This window comes from Thamnophis elegans, chromosome 2 (assembly GCF_009769535.1).
Source record: "Thamnophis elegans isolate rThaEle1 chromosome 2, rThaEle1.pri, whole genome shotgun sequence".
In the NCBI taxonomy this organism is placed as follows: Eukaryota; Metazoa; Chordata; class Lepidosauria; order Squamata; family Colubridae; genus Thamnophis; species Thamnophis elegans.
The window spans coordinates 94,928,856-94,942,554 of record NC_045542.1 but is presented as its reverse complement, the minus strand read 5'-3'; the positions used below and the strand labels follow the sequence as shown (position 1 = coordinate 94,942,554).

At 37.0% G+C, this 13,699-nt stretch overlaps 1 protein-coding gene across 1 annotated transcript in view; it reads right to left on the bottom strand.

Annotated features, from left to right (window-relative positions):
* SGCD (sarcoglycan delta) overlaps positions 1-13,699 on the bottom strand; it is a 210,391-nt gene that overhangs the window by 56,539 nt on the left and 140,153 nt on the right. Inside the window, exon 5 of the mRNA XM_032208768.1 lies at positions 8,299-8,371. Coding sequence (XP_032064659.1) covers positions 8,299-8,371 — 73 coding nt within the window. The remainder of the gene's footprint in view (positions 1-8,298; positions 8,372-13,699) is intronic.

Below are 13,699 nucleotides of genomic sequence, written 5' to 3'. Positions count from 1 at the left end.
AACAATGCATAAATATTTCACTGCAAAAAAGAAAAGGATAAATGGCAAACAAATTGTTTTCCTTATTTCATGGCAGACAAAACTTGATTTCTAAACACAGAAGAGATGGCAGTGAATTAAAAAAATAATGCTGATGAACTTCAAATCTATTTTGAAGTTAAAGCTTCAGGCCCTTCTAATGTTGAATTCCAGAAGCATATGAAGATATATGATCTTTCTAAAATGCTTTAAGCATTATCGTCTTGATTAAGAAAATCTCATATACTGAGATTGAATCTCATATTAATGGAGTAGCTAGCAATGCCATTTATCAGTTCAGTAGTTCATAAGGTATAATTTTATCTAAGAAAACAGATCTTGCACTTCACCTTGATTAAATCCAGCGTAACATCTCTGATTACATTCATCTTAATTGTATCTAGAGATCTCAACAGAATGACTTAAATGGCACTTTTCAACTTGAAGGTTCTATGTTTCTGTTATAAACTGCTCTGTACCTTTCAGAGCCAGCTTGGTCTACTGGTTAAGGCACCAGGCTAAAATGTTGGAAATCCTGTCTTAGCCATGAAAGCCAACTGGGTGAACAGTTTGGCCAGTCACTCTCTCTTAGCCCAACTCACAAGGTTGTGTTATTGTGGGGAAAACATGAGGAGAAAGGAATATTAGGTATTTGTGGCATTGAGACATTTGTAAAAATTGTAAAAAATTTAAAAATAATAAAGATGGGAGACACATAAATAAATAAATAAATACTTTTGAAAATAGTTTGAAAATCTTAGTTAGGGGGTACTTAGGGAGTATCAATTAACAGGAACATGCAGAATACCTGATTACTCTAGTATCAACTGCATCCACTACTAATTTATACGGAGATTCTCTCATAAGAATGAGACCTGGGAAAAGTTAACCCTATTCAATCTGACTGGTGAGCAGATGAATACAGGAAAAGTGTTCTCAGGGATAACCTGATCCAGAACCTGAAGTGACAACAAGTACTCTGAATCACATCTGGAAGCCAGCAATCATTGCAGCTCCTAAAGAAACAGAACCTGAATGTATTGGGACATATTTATCACTGCCTAGGCCATCCTATTTTATATCAGCTGTAGCCTCTGAAGCAGGGGTGAAATGCTCTAAAGTCTGCTACTGGTTCACTTTGAGTGTCCATGCATGTATGCACACCACAGGCGCTAAGTCTGCAAAGGTAAGTAGAACAGCGAAGGGGTGGGAACAGCTGTGCCATGCAATTCAGATTAGCTGAATTTTTTAAACTACTGAACTGGTAGTAAAATGCTAAACAAAGTAAAAAAAAATTCCGATGATCAGCTGTGCCAGGCCATCATCAGAACTTTTTAAAACTTTTTTTTCACTACCGGTTCGAGCGAATGGCCTGAACCAGTAGCATTTCACCTCTGCTCTGAACACCAGAATGCCATTATTTCTGTAATATTTTACAGAAATAATCAAATTATTCTTTTATTCCTAAATAATTAGGGCATCATATTAACAGGCTGTATATATATAGCAATAGCAGTTAGACTTATATACCGCTTCATAGGGCTTTCAGCCCTCTCTAAGCAGTTTACAGAGTCAGCATATCGCCCCCACAGTCTGGGTCCTCATTTCACCCACCTCAGAAGGATGGAAGGCTGAGTCAACCTTGAGTCGGTGAGATTAGAACCACTGAACTGCAGATAACAGTCAGCTGAAGTGGCCTGCAGTACTGCACCCTAACCACTGTGCCACCTCGGCTCCTCAAGATACAGGAAATATATAATTTCCTGTATCTGACCACTGTTTATCATAGAGGGAGGGAGATAAATGAATGCATTCCTGCCATTTACCTCCCAGAGACCCATAAGATCTCACAGACTAGGCCTCCTCCGGATTCCATCTGCTGGTCAATGTCGGCTGGCGACTCCCCAGGGGAGGGCCTTCTCTGTAGCTGCTCCGGCCCTATGGAATGATTTCCCCGTGGAGATCTGGACACTTACTACTCTCCCGGCTTTCCGCAAAGCGATTAAGACCTGGCTCTTCCAGCAGACCTGGGGCTGTTGATTTATCCAGCCCCATTTTATCTTATGAATGTTGTGCTATTTTAATGTCTGTACTTTTTAATTTTCATATGTTCCCCCTCCCTACTTTATCTGTAAGCCACCCTGAGTCTCTTGACAGTGGGCGGCATACAAGTCCTAATAAACGTAAACGTAAAATGTAAACTTTTATTATAGTTTTAACATGTCTACACATACATAAAATACCTAAAATATACATTAAAGACAAGACAATTACAATAAGTTGTGAGTTAAAGAGTAGGAAAAGAAGGAGAGAGAAAAGAGTCCATCCTAAAGGAAGTGAAATCTTTATGCCACATAAGTTTCACTTACATTCTAATATTCTTGCTACAGAACTTGTACCCACATCCTTAAGAGTGTTGGAGCTTGCAGTAGAGAGTAGTCTATAAGTGACAAGAGTTCCTCACGTACAAATGCCACAATTTCCTCTTAATCAGCAGCAATGCCGTTGGCATGCTGAGTTCTCAATGAATAACTGAGAACCTTTCCCACTTATTTTCCCCACAGATGTCCTTGTAAAATTTCATCTCCAGAAGGTCATGTGCACTTGAGGGAAAGATGAGTCTTGTAATTAAGTATTAAATATTTTTACTAGTCTGAACCTGCCTGCTATGGTATATGAACTGGTTCTTATTTTATTTTAATGGCCTGCATTTACTAGCTCCTTTTTCCTGGACAAAATTTGTAGAGGACAGTTAAAATAGTTTGAAATGTCTCTCCCTTCTCTCAACCCCCCCCCCCCCCACCAGTATTTATATATCTAGATCAGGGGTGGGTTCTGGCAGGCATTACTGCCGGTTCGCTCGTGGTAGTAAATTGCTCTGTGCATGCGCAGAAGCCAAAAACAAGATGGCGGCGCCTACAGCACCACCCAGACAACCGGTTTGAGTGCGTGGCAGGCCTGGGTTGCTGCCGGTTCCAGCGACCCAGGCTGCCAAACCACTACCAGTTCAGTCGAACCGGCCCAAACCGGTAGGAACCCATCTCTGATCTAGATATTATGTGAACAGAAATAGCTCTAATTCTTAAAGATAAAATTATAACTCATAAGAACATAACACTTTCAGAGGTAGACCAGTTAACCAGTTGGAGTGCTTCTATCGCTAAGAAAAGATATAAGGTTAGCTAAACAGAATGCAAAACAAAAATCGTGGGGATAAAACCTATAGTGTCACAATGGCAACCAATGGTCTTTCCATTTTGATTGTTCAAAGTTGCAATGGCACTGAAAAAAGGGATTTATGATTGTTTTTCACATCCCTGTGGTTATGTGATCAAAATCAGACACTTGGCAACTGACTCATATTTATGACGGTTGCAGTGTCCCGGGGTCATGTGATCACCGTTTGTGAACTTCTGCCAAGCAAAGTCAATGGAGAAGTCAGATTCACTTAACAACCATGTTACTAACTTATCAACTGCAGTGATTCATTTAACAACGGTGGCAGGAAAAATCATAAAACAGAGCAAAATGCACTTAATAACTGCCTCACTTAGCAACAGACATTTTGGGCTCAATTGTGGTCATATGTCAAAAACTACTTGTATAGGAAACCACATTTTGATAAATGTAAATGGAAAAAGTGAGAGTTCAAGGACCACCCTTCTCCCTATTTGTCTTTCTATGAATATCATAGAAGCATAGAAGAGCATAAAATGTTGCAGTTGTGGTAAAGAGGTAATCGGCAGGACACTTAATTTCATGAAAGTTTATTAAGCTTTGACTTGAATCTCTACTTTTACCAAGTAGTTACATGGCTGATGCAAAGACATTCCGAAGAGATTTTTCAAACAGTTACTGTGACAGGAATAGAAGGTTTGTTATATTAACTTGCTTTGGGCTCTCTGACAGGAGAGAATGCATTCATTTACCTACTTGACTAAAAACACCTTCGTAGCATTGTTGGCCAGAAATTATGTATGTATGCATGTATGTATGTGTGTGTGTGTGTGTGTATACACACATATATACATATATACATACATACATATATATGTGTCGATAAATAAATAAATTCATCAACACAATAAATGTATTTATCAACACAAATGTAACAAAGGCAACAGTAAAAAATAATGGCTTTCTGTCTGGATGGTCTCTTGTGATGAGCTGATAGGCAGAGAAAGGAAGCAGTATGCTTCCTCCCATATTTGGGCATACCAGGGGTTGTGACACAATACATACATACATACATACATACATACATACATACATACATACATACATACAAACATATATGCATATATGCATACACACACACACATGCTGGTCTTCTTGTATTCGGGTGTGTAAGATTGATATTGTCTTGGCAATGTTTTGGCGAGGTCTCACTCGCATCTTCAGGCTGATATTTTCGGAAAACACAAGCCTGAAATGGCGAGTGAGAAATCGCCGAAACGTTGCCAAAACAATATCAATCTTACATGGGAAAAGACCTGAATACAACAAGACCAGCATACCTACACCTGTGAAAATCTACAAACAAACACACACACACACACACACACACACACACACACACACTATTAATCACCAGGACAGCAAAGTTATATTAGAGCCTTTAACATCTATTATTGATAAGCCTATTAATAAAAAAAGTATCTCATAAAAGCCACAATCTAATGTCACAAAGAGCAGAAAGGCCAGAGATGGTTTGCAACATTTATTGTAGGTGACAATCCTTCGTTAAAGAAGAGATGTCTTTTTAATAATCCCCTTTTAGCTGTATAGATTTAAAACTGCTGTAGCCATTTCCTTTCTAGCGATAGGTTTTATTCGTGAATAAATCTCAGCTTTGCCAGTGGCCCTTCTACCTGAAATTATTAGCTTAAAGCTCTCTTAGGATCAAATGATTTTTGTTCTTCTTGCCTTTATCTTATGCTTCTCTCTCCTGCTAAGAAGCAGGATGCACTTTAGATGCATTCACTGTCAGCCTTCAGCATGCATTCTTTTACTGTTCACAGCAGTTGTGAAACAAATTTCTGATCTTTTCGAATAGCCATGAAAAAAGACCCCACTTATTCATGTCATCTTGAAATATAATAACTATTGCCCTGACTTATGTGACTGAACAGAAAGCACTGAAAATATAGTACTTAGGGCTAAGGAAGAGGTTTTTTTTAAAAAAAAAATAGTTGGGAATGTACGCCAAGTACAGGTAATTCTTCACCATTTGTTTAGTGATCATTTGAAGGTACAACAGTTATGAAAAAAATGACGGTTTTTACACCTGCAACTGTTGTAGCATCCTGACAGTCCCATAATCAACATTCAGGTGCTTGACAACTGGAATGTATTAATTTATTTATTTACATTGATAATTAATATTTCTAAGTTGCCCATCTCCCCTATGACAGTTGCACAGTCCCGGGATTACGTAGTTACTATTTGTAACCTTCCCAGCCAACTTCCGACAAGCAAAGTCAATGGGGGAAGACAGATTCACTTAACAAAGGCAGTAATTTGCTTAACAACTGTGGCAAAAAAAGGTTGTAAAATGTAACAAAATTCACTTAACAACTGCTTTGCTTAGCAATTGAAATTTTGGGCTCAGTTGTGGTTGTAAGTCAAGGACTACCGGTAGTATATAAATTAGCAGCTCCTGGTATAATAACAAAGGAACTAAAAAGATTTTGGTTTTTTTTTTTTTAATAATCTGATTAGCTCATATACGTATATTTTTTTAAAGGGCTAATAATGGGAACTGAATAATAAGCATGTAACCATACTAGATACAATCAATGTATAAAGGGGGCTCGGTGAATAACTTTCCATCTCTAAGTTTCTTATTTAATTCAGCACAGATCTCAGAGGTTGTTGAACTGAATCTATACATACTTGCACTAACAGATGGTAAGCACAAATATCTCCATATTATTCGTCTCCTCATATTCCATAGCAGCTGCTATTGAGAGGCATACTGCCTTTGATATTGGAGATAATATATAGCCATTATGATGGCACCAGCTTCATTGGAGTGAATAACTTCATTGGAATGTGTGCTTCATTGCACACATGCTGCCTTTCAGTATATATTGGCAACCATTATGTTGATGGGATGGTGCTAGAAATCTTTGTGATCCCTTTATTCCAATTCCTTTCTTGACTGGGACAAATTAGCCACAATCTTTTTATTCCCCCCCCCCAATAGCCTAGCAATGAACATATGCTGTGCAGCAATTTTGTTGGAGTAAGAAATGCATAAACTAAGCTAGGACAATGGTTATTCTTGTCAAAAAAAACTTGGTAGCTGCAGAAAACCTGCTATTTTTCCTTTATGTTAAATGATAACCATGACACTCACTCTAAATGTTTATTACAAATAATACTTCACATTTATTTTAATTCTCCCGCTGCCTTCAGCATCTCTGATGATAGCTAAGAGGCCAGTCTTCCCAAGAAAGAACAGTAACGTGTCTGGAATTTTTTTAAAAAACAATGATCCAGGGATTATAGAATTTCTGTGGAGAGTGATGGCAAGGTAATCACTTGGAACTCATTCTTCTGCATGATTCACAAGGCATCAATAAAAGCAACAAAGATGGAGAAGATGAAAGAAACCGAAAATATCGATATATGTGCATTTCAGGACTCAAACAATACAAATCAAAGAATTACAAGAGCTTCAAGCATTGATCCAGCGAAGGTACAAGAGTACAAGGCATAGAGAGAATTAGTGTTCAGTGAAACATGATGGTGCACACATGATTTTTTCTGAAGAAAAGCACAAAATGCCATTGGTCTGAGAAGTTTATATCAAGCCTGAAAACGGCCAGCCTTTAGGTAATTCACAATTCCTTGTAAAGAAGTTATAAATGTATTGTATGGTTCATCTCCAGCTGGGTTTCCAGAAACTGGCGCAATATACGGTATGTTGGAGGCATCAGGTTGGAGAAGACTAATGGAGAGGGTTTCCATATCACCAGGTCATACTGTAATTTTCTTTGTTTAATGAAACATCTCCATATAAGGAGTGATCTAATAATGAATATCTGTGCATTATGGACACTGTTTAGTCTAGCTCAGTCTTTCTCAACTTTGGCAACTTGAAGACCTGTGGATTTGGGAGTTGAAATCCACACATCTTCAAGTTGCTATGGTTGAGAAGCACTGGTCTAGTTAAAACTCCCCTTTTATGACCCCATAATCCCTTAATTTGGAGTAGTGTTCGATGAACTGGATGGAGCTGAGCGTTTACTGGCCAGATGCCCTTCCTGACATCACACAAGAGGTTTGCAAGAAATAATTTTTCTTTGCACCCTAGGAGAAAGAAACATTTGCCACTACCTAGGATTGAACTCCCAACCATCCGAGTGGGATGTGAGGTCTTCATCACTAGGCCACCATCTAGCTACCACTTTAATATAATTGTGTGCCTATATCAACAATGCTTGCTTTTTATGACCTTTTATTCATCTATTTCATTCATAGACATTCATCCTATTTTTTTAAAAAAAATACTGCTTGGGGAAGGAAGATGAGACAAATGACTGGCATGAATTAATTCAGATCAGTCATTTACTATAGTTGGAACTCAGCTGCTTCAGCTGCTGGGAATAAATTCAGCTTCTGTATTTCAAAGCACTGTTTGCTATACAAAGTGCTGGGTAGATGATTGCCAGGGCCTTCAGCAGGAATCTTTATCATAGCTGAGAGCCACTTCATTATGTACCTTGAAAAACCCAAAAAGGGGAAAAATCATGCTGTCATAATAGCTGCTGCATTGAGAGTTTGAAAGCAAGCAAAATTGGATAAAAAGAAATGCAATGGCTTGTGGATTGTGTCCTGCCTATTCTTCTTTTATACAGAATCTGTTTTTCCAGTAACACATAAATCAGGTTAGTGACAGCTGTCACGGATGAATACCACTTCCAAGTTATTTTATCTGTATAGAAAGTAATTTGACCACTGTACCACTTTTCTCCTTGCTGACATTCTGTGATACCCGGAGGCCATACTCAATCATTACTGACCAAAGGGACCTTTTTAGCTTCCCAACCCAAAGAAAATTCCAGTCACAAATATAAGAGTTTTAATTTCATGAACCAATGCTCTTTAAAAATTTGAGATTTACTTGAAGTATAACTGTTTTCTGCTATTCAGTGACATCTATGCAACTGCATGTTTCTTAATTACTTCAAGATTTGAAATATCACCAGCCAGAATGCACAATTCAAGCAAGGTACCTTTGCATTTACATTAGAACTAAATGTCAGAGTTTACCTTAGTTCCTTGAAGGGGTCTGCCCTGACATTAGGAGTTTCTATAGATTTGGGGAACACTGTGCCTTCTGCTCCTGAAACCACAAAACAGAACACAAGGCATAGCTGTTATAAACTGTTAGCAGAGGAATGGTATGCAAATCACACTTCACATATTTTACAGTTGATGTAACTCCCTTCCAGAATATACATACTACAATCCTAAAAAATCCAGAACCAGGACAATGAATATTTTTGCAGTCCTATATAATATAAAAACCCATTTCCATTTTACAGTACTAGGAAGGAAAAGAAGACATGAGCCTTTCAATTTCTTTCAGTTTTTAATTTTCTCATCTTAAATCTGCCCTCATCTTTGTAGCCAATTGCAATTTTTTTAAATGTATACCTTTTAAATATCATGAAAATACAGTTCTGTCCCTGACGATTGCCTTACTCTGAAGTATAAGAGGTGTGGAACTGCTGGGAAAAGGGGAATATACACTTTTGCAGACAGCATTTGTATCTTGGTGTCCTTCCAAATTCTGAATCCACCAATAAAGAGCCAAAATTAGACTTGGAATGCTTCAGAAATGTTCTGCTTTGATCTGGACATTTCCTAAATCTGTCAAAATACGCCTACTTTGCTTTGGGATTGGGGATTCATTCACTAATGAAGGAGTTTTTAGTTTTGAAACATAATTGTACCCACATGTGTGTGTATGCGCATGCATACAATCTGTTTTTTTAAAAATGTATACAGAAAGTACATTTACTTTCCCAAGCCCCCTTTTGCCTAAAATTATTCCTACTGCTATTAATAACCAACACCCAAATTCATTGTGGGTTTATTTGTGAAAGAAATAGTACAGATCAAAATTTCCCTCCAACTAGCTGCTCCCCTCACTGGCAGGTATCCCAGTCACTTTATTTTCTTCCTTTTTTCACATATGTTATGGGCTTGTGCCATTTCCCTCCCCTGATGATCTTCAGAGCACTATTGGCACCTCCACTTCATCCTCCTTCTCCCTCCACTTCTTCGTTAAATGACTCTTGGAAATTTCTGCCACTGTGTTGTGGCTAGAGAGAACAAATGGAGATGCAGTGAATGAGGAAAACTGCCCAATACTCCCCATTTTGGCATGTCCCAAAGGCCAGAGAGGAACAGGCTCACTAGTTGCCTGCTGGCATCTCCCAGCCAGCCCTATCTTGCTAGCAGGCATCCGAGTTGCTCCTCATCAGCCACCACTGTTAATAGATTTCAAATTTCAGTCTTGGTTCCAAAGCAACCAGTGATTACTCACCTCCTGGTTCTTGCCACCATCAATAAAATAGCTACAACTACACCTTTGCCAAATTTCAATCCTGCAGGAATCATGTGTCTTGGATCTTGGACACATTTTTTAAGTTAGCCCATTTGAGGTACATCGTTTCAAAAATAGTTGCTCTATGGTGCATGATTTCATCAAATTGAAGGTTACAAAGTATGAAATGAGAGTTTTAAGTGTGTGTGTGTGTGTGTGTGTGTGTATAATTATATATATATATGATAGATAGATAGATAGATAGATAGATAGATAGATAGATAGATAGATAGATAGATAGATGATAGATTCTATTGACATGGGATTTATTTAAAGGTATAATGATTGGATTGAAAAAGATAGGAGAAATTTCCCCTTTTACTTCTTTTTAATTGAAATTATTGCTAAAATACACAGTGGAAGTAATTTTATTTTCAGTTTAGCTATGCAAGAACGATTCAAAGTTTATAACAACTTTGTCACCATCTGAACAGATTCTCCCTTCCTTCCTAATAAGGCAGTGTTTTAAGAATAGGTGAGACATTATAATCATTTTGCAATAAATGAAGGGAAGTTTCAAGGAATATGGAATAGATGTATTTTCTCTAGTACCTGAGGGTAAGACAAGAAATAGCAGGTATAAGCCTTTTCACCAAGATATCCAAAGCTGAATGAAGGAGGAGGAATTTCCTGATTATGAGAGCTATTAATCAGCTTTCCTCCCAAAGCTGAGAACACTCCTTCAATGAAGGCTTTTAAGAAAAAACTGCACAGCCATTTGTATGATGCTTCCTGCACTGGGCAGACAACTCTTACAGATGTTACAGTATAGGTAGTTCTCAATTTATGACTGGTTGTTTAGTAACTGTTCAAAGTGGATCCAGTGTTCTGACTTTTCTCCCCTCCCCCAACCCATTGCATTCCAGGTGCTCAGCAACACAACCACATTTATGGTTGTAACTCAAGGATTACCTGAGAGATAAGGCTTCCTTCTTCTTTAGTTCATCAGATGAATTGGCAGCTGATCTCAGTCTAGCTGGCAATACTTGGATAAGTGAAACCTTATTTCTTCCACCACATTTCCACCCCACTGAAGGCCTTCTGCAACGAGCAGACTTAAAATTGCATTGAAATTTTCTTCTCCCTAGATCACCCTCTTAAATGCTTTGTGGACTGCAAACGATTCATAAACTAATGGGCTTTCAATGGTGCAAACACTGCCTAATGCATCTTACGATCAATAGCTGCCTTTTTAATGCCAGTGAACATAACCATCCATGTTCAGCAACTAATACAAAATCATTTCTGTTTCCAGGAGTCATCAGTTCCAATCCAACCCTAGTCCTCCCTAGAATTCTTCTGAATGTTGTTTTAGATTTTTCCTTTTGCCACCCCTTCCCTTTCTATGAAACTATTTCCGATCAAATACCTTACTCTCCGGTCATAATTGAAAAACCGAGTTTTGTTTGGATATCTACATGTAGACAAGGATATGTGGAGAGCCAACAAGAAGCTATGCTAAGAGCAGACACATCAGGTGTGTGTGTATTAAGGAATATAAATAGAAAATTAAAACTTATTTTATTTAAAAAAAATAGGTATACAGAAATATTTTATATACAATTCAGATAAGTAGTTTTTATTGTATTAAAGGACTATCTAACAACTGGCAAATAAAGTACTAATAGCAGGGAAGAGAAATAAAATAATGTCTAAAATAATAAGCAACCATTTTTAATGAAATTGTAGGATTTAATGCAATTTCAATGAGCGGAGTTGTTATTACAGTGGGAAAATCTACTTCTAATGTATTTTTGCAGAGACACAATTCTGAAATCATTTATAGTTTTATTTATTTTACTTTGACTCTACCCTTATTCTTAATGAATTCTATGTGATGAACAATAAAAGTATAATATGACTGAAATAATACAGCCTATTCACACATAATAAGATAATAACCAACATGTCCATAGTACACTTGTATATACAAGAACAATAAACCTGATTTAAAATTGTTGGACAAACAAAATTATTGTGCAATATTGTGAAAAACTCATAGTACTGGCATCAATGGAATTTCCTTAAATACAATATTCTAGAGTCAGATAACACATGGAAAAGGTCTTCTCTTTTGTATGAAATATTTTAAGATATTTGTATGGTAAACATGCTAATGAACTTGAACAGAGTCATTCAAGAGCAACTTTATATGATAATATAACAAAAAGAATACTGGTGAATAATAACTGCATTGTAACCAAGATCTCCTTGTATAGAAACTGCTTAGAAACTGCTGCTGTTGGTGAACTAGATGAAGACAGTACAAGATATTATCTATTAATAAAGCCATCTTATCTCCAATGATTAGATGAACAACATCATAAGTTTATAAAGGTTGAAAACTGATTTCCTGGAACAAAAAAACACAACACAGTGTCTCTGCTCATGCTCCTTTTATTATTGTGGAGAATCATAGAGATGACCTTAAAAAAGTAATGTGATAATTCTAAAACGTAATTTAAGGGCAGGAAAATTTGGAAAGCAAAATGAAAGAGTTAGATTTTCAAAACTGATGTCAGCTCTTTAGGTCAAGTCAGGAAACAGACTTCACAAGAAATACTTTATAGATATAAGCCATAGAATCGAAATCTGGAAAGCCTGATGGTGTTTTTCCTTTCCTCTTTTCTTGTATCAAAGAAAATCAAGGGCTAGCAGTTTAAGTTTAAACCATATTAATATTCTCTTTCCTAGACTTAAATTTTGTTTTGTTAACCATCACACTCCTCTTTCAAAGTCATGTCTATGATTCTCTACCATTACTTCTAATCACTCATTAAATCATCTAGATCAGTGGTAGTCAACCTGGTCCCTACTGCCCACTAGTGGGCGTTTCAGCTTTCATGGTGGGCGGTAGGGATTTGCTGTAACTCTGCTTTGTAAATTTTCTGAAGTAAAGTTACTTCCCTACTTTATAAATCACCATTACTGTGGAACCGGTGGGCGCTTAGAAAATTTTACTACTAACAGAGATACAAAAGTGGGTGGTAGGTACAAAAAGGTTGACTACCCCTGATCTAGATTGTAATCAAATTGCTCCGATGCCAATATAATTGATGGTTTTTGCTTCAAAAGTCTGTAGAGAGTCTCAGTCATCCAGGTCATGGTTGTCCCAAAGGTGCTTTTTCAGGAAGCAACTGGACTTTCTGGTTTTTTCTTTTGAACATGTTTTGCTTCTCATCCAAGAAGCTTCTTCAGCTCTGACAGGATGGTGGGGAATGGAAGGTTTATATTCCTTGCAGACAGCTGGTAATCTGCATCCTTTTAGAGGGTCATTGAAGCAGTTGGAGGTTTATCTGTGTTATCAGGGTTACCTATAGTCTGAAATTTGTTCCCTAAGCAATCCATTCCTAATCCCACACCATTCATACAATCCCAAATTGTAAAGCTAGAAGTCTGTAGAGATTCTCAGTCATCCAGGTTATGGTTGTCCCAAAGATGCTTTTTCAGGAGGCAAGTGGACTTTCTTTTTTTTTTCTTTTTAAGTCCCCAGTTTTTGCTCCAAACTTCCATTTTAGCACAAATGGCCTGCAAATGTTAGTGGAACCTTTGGAGGACATCAAACTGTTTTCATTATAGTTGCCATTTAGTATTAGCTTGAGAATCTCAGACCACAAACATTTATCCAAATCTTGTATCAGAGTTCTATGCAATTTCGAGATAATAGGAGCTAGCATAGAACTTTGTAAGACCTGATAATTTAATTACCAGAGACTATTGTAATTATTTAGTTCAAGTTATTTTCAAGCTTTGATTTTCTAAAGCCCAATGTTTATTGTTTATTTAATTGCTCCCTCTATATAATTAACACAAATAGCATGTTTTAATAGCATAAAAACAAAATTCCAGTCTCAAAGTTACACTTTTAACCTAAGTTAAGTATATTCCGTTTTAATACCTACTAAATCCAAATAGAGCTTATTTCCCAGTAAAGGAATAGAAGCTACTTGTTGTACAAATGTCACAACAAGTTTTAAAAAATAATTCATGTTCATATTCAAAAATAAAACATATTGTGCTCAAAAAAGCAAAGTGTTACAATTCGATTGTTTTTGCATT